Source organism: Girardinichthys multiradiatus, chromosome 14 (genome assembly GCF_021462225.1).
Source record: "Girardinichthys multiradiatus isolate DD_20200921_A chromosome 14, DD_fGirMul_XY1, whole genome shotgun sequence".
NCBI lineage: Eukaryota > Metazoa > Chordata > Actinopteri > Cyprinodontiformes > Goodeidae > Girardinichthys > Girardinichthys multiradiatus.
The window spans coordinates 11,516,730-11,526,058 of NC_061807.1; the positions used below are offsets into that span (position 1 = coordinate 11,516,730).

General features: G+C 41.5%; 1 protein-coding gene across 1 annotated transcript; it reads right to left on the reverse strand.

Moving 5' to 3' along the window:
• Window positions 1-119: 119 nt before the first annotated feature.
• Window positions 120-2,949, reverse strand: LOC124880154 (tripartite motif-containing protein 16-like). The gene has a single exon (XM_047385096.1). It carries the CDS (start codon window positions 2,947-2,949, stop codon window positions 1,273-1,275), a length of 1,677 nt encoding a protein of 558 aa, XP_047241052.1. The 3' UTR covers window positions 120-1,272.
• Between the last annotated feature and the right edge of the window lie 6,380 nt (window positions 2,950-9,329).

Genomic DNA, 9,329 nt, shown 5'->3' on the forward strand with positions numbered 1-9,329 from the left:
CTGACAGCAATATTTGTTAAAGCACAGAGCCGACTGTAGCACACAAGGTCAAGTTTCCAGGATCAGTTACCATGGTGATTTAAAGAAGCAAACTGACTTCATGATACAGAAACTTTGTTGTTTAATCCATCAATCTTTATTTATAAGGCAACACAAAGAGCTTTACATGAGATAGAAACCGGAGGCAAAGAAAAACCAACAAACAAACAGCAAAAAGAAACAAAGAATAATATTGAATAATCAGATAGATAATCGTTAAATGTAGGAAGTAATCTCATTTCAATCAAATACTAAACTGATTTTAACTTTTTTAAAGTTTTCAATAAACAAAACATTTACAGCCACAGATTGCTGGATATAATAATACATTTTAAGGTTGTGATCACTTGTCTGCACAAAACAAAATGTTGTAAACTATAAAAATGTAAACACAATATTTGTGTCCATATATCTGCTCAAAACATAAAAAAGTAAACTCTGATAAAGACTCTTGTTCAGTAATATTCTACTATTTTAATTTAATTTCTACAATCAGTTTGATCCAGAATCTGATGTTCGTCCAATAAAATAATGACTGATGTCCTGATTGATGATGATCATGTTAATTACAGTTTCCATCAGCTCATCTGTAAACAACATTTGGTCTGACAAAGCAATGAATGTAAAAGTAATTAGTTTAGGCGAATAAACATCTGCACAGTGGCTGCACGGTGGCGCTGTTGGTAGCACTGTTGCCTTGCAGCAAGAAGGTCCTGGATCTTTCTCCATGGAGTTTGCATGTTCTCCCCATGGAGACGTGGGATCTCTCGGGGTACTCCAGCTCCCACAATCCAAAAACATGGCTGTTAGGTTAATCAGTCTCTCTACATTGCCTTTAGGTGTGAAGGAGTGTGTGCATGGTTGTTTGTCCTGTGTGTCTCTGTGTTGCCCTTGGATGGATTTGGGGACCAGTCCAGGGTCTATCCTGCCTCTCGCCCATAGACTGCTGGAGATAGCCACCAGCTCCCCCATGACCCACTATGGAATAAGCGGTAGAAAAGATGAATGAATGAATAAAAAGCAGTGATAGCCTCCATGGCTGAACAGAAACAGGAAGGGGCAGCACCCAAACAAACTCCAACATCAACAAAACAACAAACAAGATGACAAAGTAGCTCCATAAAGACAGTTGATCTCTGAGCAGTGAAGAAATGACACAACAATGAGCTCTCAGCAACAATGATGGAGACTAAAGAAACTGGAACTAAAATACACATTTTAACCAACTGGACCTCAGAACAGTTCTGACTTTTTCAGTTTAATGAACTCAGCAGAAGATCCACCAACTGACAGCCAAATCCCAGCATGTAGAGGCTGAGTGAATGTGGTTTGGACTCTTTGGAGGAGAGTCATGGTTCTAGAGACTCTGTAGAAAGACAGAATACCTGCTCTGTGATCCAGGAACATTCCTATTCTGGAGGAAACTGGACCTGGTACTGGAGTTTCAACTCTGTTGTGATAAAATGTGTGACAAGTTGTGTCACAAGATAATGACCAAGATCTGTCATTGAATCCGAAGGAACATTCCTCAGACCATCCATCTCTCCTGATGTTCTTGTATGAAACTGCTACGTGAACCTTTCCTCTCCACTCCACCTCCCAGTAGCAACGTCCAGTCAGACTCTCTCTACTCAGGACTTGTTTATAATCAGTGAATCTTTCTGGGTGATCAGGATAAAACTGTTGTTGGTCTATTGATGTTACTTTTCTGTTCTCATATAATAACAGCTTCATGTTTGCTGTGTTTGGATCCAGAGTGATTTCTTGTGAATATTTTAAGAATACAGCTCTGGTCTTTCTTTCTGGTTCTGACAGTAAAAACTCCACCTCAGTGATTGTCAGTGAGATGTTTGTCCATGTGTCTCTCAGGATGTCCTGTAGTTTATCTCTGAGCTCTGACACAGCTGCTGTCACATCCTCAAAGTATCTCAGAGGACGAATATTGATGCTGGATGAGTGTGTAGACTCACTGAGTGCTGACAGTGAGGGGTAGTTGTGGAGAAACTGGTTGTGATCCTCTGTGTTTGAGAGCTGCTTCAGTTCAGCATCTTTCCTCTTCAGCTCAGTGATCTCCTGCTCCAGCTTCTTCTGAAGATCTTTGACTCGACTCACTTCAGTTTCCTGCTGGGATCTGATCTGCTGCTTCACATCAGAGCTTCTTTTCTGGATGAGATGGATCAGCTCAGTGAAGATCTTCTCACTGTCCTCCAATGTTTTATCAGCAGAGACATTGATGGCCTTCACCTCCTGTTGAAGCAGCTTCAGATCTTTCTCTTGGTCCTGGATTCTCTGCTGGATTTGTTGTTGACTCACCTGGAGCTCCTTCTGCTTCTCGGTCCTTTCTGCTGCAGCTGGGACAGTTTCATGACCTTTATGTTCATCCATAGAGCAGAGACAACAGATACACTGCTGATCAGTACGACAGAAGATCTTCATCACCTCATCATGATGAGGGCAGATGTTCTGTTGTAGATCTTTAGAGGGGTCCACCAGCTTGTGTTTCTTTAATCCAGTGACATCATAGTGAGGTTGGAGGTGATTCTCACAGTAAGAAGTCAAACAAACCAGACAGGACTTGACAGCTTTCATCGTCCTCCCAGTGCAGACATCACAGGTCACATCTTCAGGTCCAGCATAGCAGTGATCAGCTGGAGCAGCTTGGAGTCCAGTCTTCTTCAAATGCTCCACTAGCTCTGCTAACAGAATGTTTTTCTCCAGGGCAGGCCTTTGTCTGAAGGTTTTCCTGCACTGAGGGCAGCTGTGGATTCTCCTCTGATCTTCTCCATCCCAGAAGATTTTAATACAATTCATACAGTAGCTGTGTCCACAGGGAATAGTCACCGGATCCTTCAGTAGATCCAAACAGATGGAACAGGAGAATTTCTCCAGCTGAACTCCTCTCTGAGCCATTTTACCTGTCAGTAACAACGACTGTGTGAGTTTCTCTGTCTTAGAGGTTTCATTACTTTGAACTTTATAATGAACATGTGATTCTTTCAGTCAGACTTTTATCTCCTCCACTTATGTTCTGCCCAGCGATATCTAAAGGGTTGGGTGGGTAATAAACATCAGACTGATCAAAGTTGAGCTTACAGTGTGTTATAGCAGGAGGAAGGCAGACTCATATGATTGTAAGTAAAGGGAGAGGAGCAGTTTGAAACAGAAATTGAATGTTTAATTTATTTTACACCAGCAGGTTTAGTCCTGAGGTTTGTGTTTAAATGTAAATCCAGGTAATTAATAATTAGCTTCTCTAATTTCTTGTACCGTCATTCGTGTCACTAAAAGTAAACAAACAGCAGATACAGTTAGACCAGCAACTACATAGAGGAACTTTTCAAACTAAGCCAATTGCAGCTTGTAAAGCTACACCTGTAACTAAACACTGAACATCAATTAAAGCAACCTTTAAACCTTTAGCACCACTTCTGACTAAAAACAAGGTCTGGTAGCCATTACCTTCCTTTATTTACTAGCTGATGATCTTGTTGACTGCGCTACAGTCTCTATGTGTTCAACAACACTCAGCTATAATATCAGGGAAAATAATATAATAATAAAATAATAACACTATAATTCACAGCTAAGCACTTAAAGCTGACTTTGAGACACCTAGAAAGGAAAAGGTGTTCTCCTCAACTAGATGGAAGAGGGATGTTTGTGTTTCCTTTAGGATCATCATAAGTTCCTCAATGATCAAGAAGGTTTTCTCTTTAACTTTATGTATTTGTTGGATCTGATTAATTCATATGATCTATATATAAAGGTGATGAGCTGCATTTAAACTTCCTGTCAAGAAATATTAACTTACAAAACTCTAAACCCAATCATGCTAACAGCTGTAGACATATCTACAACACTACCACTACTATTGAAGGAAACACTGACCACACTTTATCTGTGCACGAGAATAGGGCTGCACAGTATTGGAAGAACAAGGTTCTACGTCCTCAAAAACATTGGTGAACGTAGTGATGATGATATAGCTTGTGATAAATACATACTTGCAGTAGCTAAACAGAGTCTGTCTTTTTGCTTTGAGTTCAGGTAAAACGTGCACCCAGATAGGGAGAGATGTCTCCTGTCACAGGAGATCCTCAGTCATGAACAGCTTTGTACTGTTGTGCTAGAAATTTCAGAAAATACCCTTGTTATGTCTGTCAACATCAGGGAAGTGTTTCTTCATTGGGAAATGCAGATAGACCACATGAGCTGCAGTTAAGAAGCCTTCTTCATTTGCAGAAAACAGAAACGATATATACAAATGTGTGTGTGTTTGTACATTACCCCCGTCAGTTTCTTTTTTGGCTGCTCCAGACTATGAAGTCATGATACACAGTCCCCTATCAGTCATAAGACCCAGGCACCCTTACCCAGGCCTGTCCATGGGACATTTGTTCCTTCCTTGTCCACTTTATCTTCTCCAGGAGGGGTAGGGAACTTTGCTCCAGCCTGCTCCTCTTCTGTCTGGATAAGATATGCTCTCAGCATGAGTCCAGTATAATGCTCTTCTGACTCTGGCAAATAGCATGGATTTTTGCCCATATCAGTGGATTTTGGCCAGAATTCTTCTCAGTTTCGTTCTGGTGGAAACTCTCACACTGTCATCTGCAGCAAGCAGGCAGAGAGGACCTCTCCCTTTCAGACCATGCTGAAGGAAATGTCTTTGGTGGAGTGAAGTCGTGGGGAGGGCAGGTGTGAGTGTTAGGCAGAAAAAAAGGTTTATTACATGGTTCAGATTTTGCACAAACAGAAATATTAGCAGGCAGTCAGTCAATCAGTGAATTGTCCACATACCTATCATTTCCATTTTCTTCTCTTTGTTTCTTCCTATTTTATTTTGTTGCTTCTCCAACCCTTTTTAATATTGTAGGGCTCAACGAGACCCCTGTTGGAAAATCGAATGTTTTAACCCTTTCATTGATGCACTCTTTTACCATAAAATATTCCTTTAAAACCTTCAGACGTCTCCACGGGAGTTTAGAGCTTTCTGGCACTCCAATCCCTTTCCTCCTAAGTGCTTCTAGGAGAGCCAGCTCAACCACAGTCAGTCGGAAAGGGTTCTTTTGCAGTGAACTGCTTCTCACTCCGAACAGTGATGTGTCGTTACGCTATCAGTTCTAAGGTCAAAACTCCCAAATCACCATTGTCCCCGGTAATTTTAAACCCTTTTATAAATCGAATTGAACAGTGGTACCCCAAAAACACTAATCTGATCTCCAAGACTCTGCATAGAAAAGGCCTCCTTCACGAACTGTGGAATTATTTCCCACCACAGTACCAAATATTGAAGCGCGCTTTTCCTTTAATCTAAAGCAGAACTGTGTTTTTTTATTATAATGTTGTCTGAAGCTCCTTATGAACTCTGGGTTAAAATCAAAATGACGTGGGGCTAATTTAGAGCTGTGAACTAGTGACTGCCACTCCTAAACCTGTTATTGTTTTATGCCAGAAATAATACACTCTTAAGTCTGAAAGTATGTAATTATTGTTTTAATCTCTGCAGAAAGCTGGCATCATTGTTCAAAGCAGTGGATGTAGTGAATGTAGTGATGATGATATAGCTTGTGATAAACACATACTTGCAGTAGCTAAACAGAGTCTGTCTTTCTGCTTTGAGTCTTGTTTGAGGAAGTGCTGTAGAGCCATGCTCTCCCTCAGTAAACCATTTCAGCCAAAAGCTTGTGATGTAAGCCTCACCAGCTACACCCAAGACCAATCGTGCATCACTAATTGGGTGGAGCTGGACATCACACTCAAAGACATGACTTTGGTGCATCCCGTCTACCGATGCACATTAGACACAGAGCCTTTCCTTGGTGGCCAGGATCTGCTGGACAGGCCGGCCCCACTCATTGACTGCCACCAGGACCAACTCTGGGTCCAGGTGGAGTTACCAAAACCACTTGGTGCCAGCAGTAAACCATCCTTTGTGACCAACCAGGTTGCAAGCTTAGAGGAGCCCATAGAACCTCTCAGGCCTGACATGCAGCTTCATTAAGTGGGTTGGGTGCTTGTCAGCACAAGATGACACCACCATCCCAGCTGCTTAAACTTCAGGGTTAATTGTGGAGTACCACAGAGTTCAGTACTTTGGCCAATTCTCTTTACTATATATATATGCTTCCAATAGGTCAAATTATCAGGCAGCATAGGATACATTTTCACTGTTACGCTGATGATACTCAGCTTTACTTATCCATAAATCCTGATGAATCCAACCAGTTAGATAGACTACAAGCATGTCTTGTAGATATAAAAACTTGGGTAACGTTACATTTCCTGCTTCTAAATTCAGAGAAGTTGTCAGCTTTGGAACGGAGTCTTTAAAAAAGAAACTGCTTAGTCAATCACTTAACCTGGATGGCATTAAATTGACCTCCAGTAATAAAGTAAAAAACCTTGGTGTTATTTTTGACCAGGAAATGTCATTTAAATCCCATATTAAACAGGTTTCTAGGATTTCCTTCTTTCACCTCCTGAACATTGCCAAAATTAGAAATATCCTATCCAGGAGTGACGCTGAAAAACTAGTCCATGCATTTGTTACTTCAAGGCTGGACTATTGTAATTCGTTACTATCAGGATGTCCACAAAATGCAGTTAAAAGCCTTCAGCTGATTCAAAATGCTGCAGCAAGAGTTCTGATGAAAATTAAAAAGAGAAATCATATTTCTCCTACTTTAGCTTCCCTTCATTGGCTCCCTGTTAAATCCAGAATAGAATTTAAAATTCTCCTCCTAACATATAAAGCCCTTAATGATCTAGCTCCATCATACATCAGAGATCTGATTGTTCCATATGTTCCTAACAGAGCACTTCGTTCTCAGACTGCAGGTTTACTGGTGGTTCCTAGAGTCTCTAGAAGTAGAATGGGAGGCAGATCCTTTAGTTATCAGGCTCCTCTCCTGTGGAACCAGCTCCCAGTTGTGGTCCGTGAAGCAGACACCCTGTCTACTTTTAAGGCTAGGCTTAAAACTTTCCTTTTTGATAAAGCTTATAGTTAGAGTTGCTTAGTTTATCAGGAAGGGAGCCTTATTCCCTCCCTGCTGGATGGAGTAAAGGGGAGTCAGGTTTAGCCTAAACCGGCTGAGTTATGGTTGAGGTGCAAACACACACTCCATTTCTGCTACCTGTGTGACCCCTTCTCTTTTCCAATGGTTATGGTCAATCTGACAGAGAGAGGTATCCCAATCGTTGTGGTTTTTAGTATAACAATGGCCATCAGTGGGCTCTAGAAGGACAAACTGTCTACTTTTAAGGCTAGGCTTAAAACTTTCCTTTTTGATAAAGCTTATAGTTAGAGTGGCTTAGGCTATCCTGAGCTATCTCTGTAGTTATGCTGCTATAGGCTTAGGCTGCTGGAGGACATAATGACCACTTTCACCCTCTTCGCTACATTCTCACACTACTCTCTAATTTTGCTTTATTTGCTGTTATTTCAGTTTTTAACTTTATGTTCTCCCTCTTTTCTCTTCCTAGAAGCTACACCTGGCCTGGCTCTGTGTCTACCTGTGACACCTTTCTGGAGAGGGGAATCGTCTGAGCTTCTGCTGGCAACAACTTACCGATGATCCACAACTTACCGGTGATCCACATAGCCCTGTCTTTTAGTGTTTAACCCTTTCTCTCTCCTAGACATGGCGATTGACTGAGCTTTTACTGTGACTAATTATATGTGCTCTCTTTCAGACTCTAACCTTGAAAACTGGTTCTAGTTCTTTCTTTCTAGATGAAACGACTAAAGGAGCTACATCCACTAACATTTACTTTTACTTCCCATAGAAAGTACTCCTGGATCAGTGCTTCTTTGTTCTCTTTGTGTCTCTGCTCTGTTCTCTCAAACCCCCAGTCGGTCGTGGCAGATGGCTGCTCACACTGAGCCTGGTTCTGCCGGAGGTTTCTTCCTGTTAAAAGGGAGTTTTTCCTCTCCACTGTCGCTACATGCATGCTCAGTATGAGGGATTGCTGCAAAGACAACGCCAGTGACTGTCCACTGTCTCTACATGCTCATCCAGGAGGAGTGAATGCTGCAAGTCACTGACTGGATGCAATCTGCTGGGTTTCCTTAGATAGAAAAACCTTTTATCCAATTTGAATAAATAACTGAATCTGACTGCACTGTTCAATGGTTAGGACTAATAGGAATGTATGTACCTGACTGTTGTGAAGTGCCTTGAGACAACATGTGTTGTGAATTGGCGCTATATAAATAAAACTGAATTGAACTGAATTGAATTGAATTGAATTGCTGCTCTTTTGCTGAACCAGATGAAGTTCTACATTGAACTCTGCTCCCCAAGAACAGAGCGGGAAATGAGAGACACGTAGGTAGGTGCATGTGTCAACACTCACACTAGCATGCACTAACCACTAACAACTTTTGAGGTGACTGTGGCTCAGTAGGAAAAGTAGTCATCTTGCAATCAGAAGGTTGTGGGTTTGAATTCAGGTTCCTCCTGCCATAGGTCGATGTGCCCCTGGGCAAGGCACTTAACCTCAAGTTGCCTACCGATCTGTGTATCGGTGTATGAATGTGTGAGCGTTAGTGAGTGCAATTGGGTGAATGTGGCTCTAGTGTAAAGCGCTTTGAGCGGTGTGTATGACTGGAAAAGCTCTATGTAAGTTCAGACCATTTGCCATTTAACTTCCTTTAACAGAAACTGTTAAAGATATAATTACCTTCCAGGACACAGTGTTTAACTGTAAGTTTGCACACTACTTTTCCATTAACACTCTGGATGCACTGCAGACCCTCACAGAAGTGATTAAGAATGATTTGATGGACACACACGTTGCCAGAGATTCATGCAAAATCTTATTAGAGAGGTTGGTTCATCTGTAGAAAGTCCAACCAAAGATCGGATATCCTACTTACCTAATTCTGCTGGATTTAGTAGAGGAAATCCAAAAGTCCACCACAGCAGACACCTTGCAAACCTCTACAAACACACCTGGCTTATAGCCAGGTAGTGCAATTCCATTGTGACTCCCTCACATTTATTTTTCCATGATTCATAGTGCCACCTATGCCAATGATACAGGCTGATTCCCGTGCCTGACTGGAATTGGATGACTAAGCTATGACTCCATTATTTGGTTATCTTGTTATTTATGTTTCCTTTATTGTTGTTTCACTTTGTCTCAGGGTTAACAAAGCTGATGACCAAAAGAATGTGATGATGATGTGAATGTATTGTTTTTGTATTTCCTCATTGAACTGCATAAATTGGTCCGAGTTTTGCCCTGCCCAGGCTAACCTTATCCTGCCCAGTCAAAGGCCTTTAAGA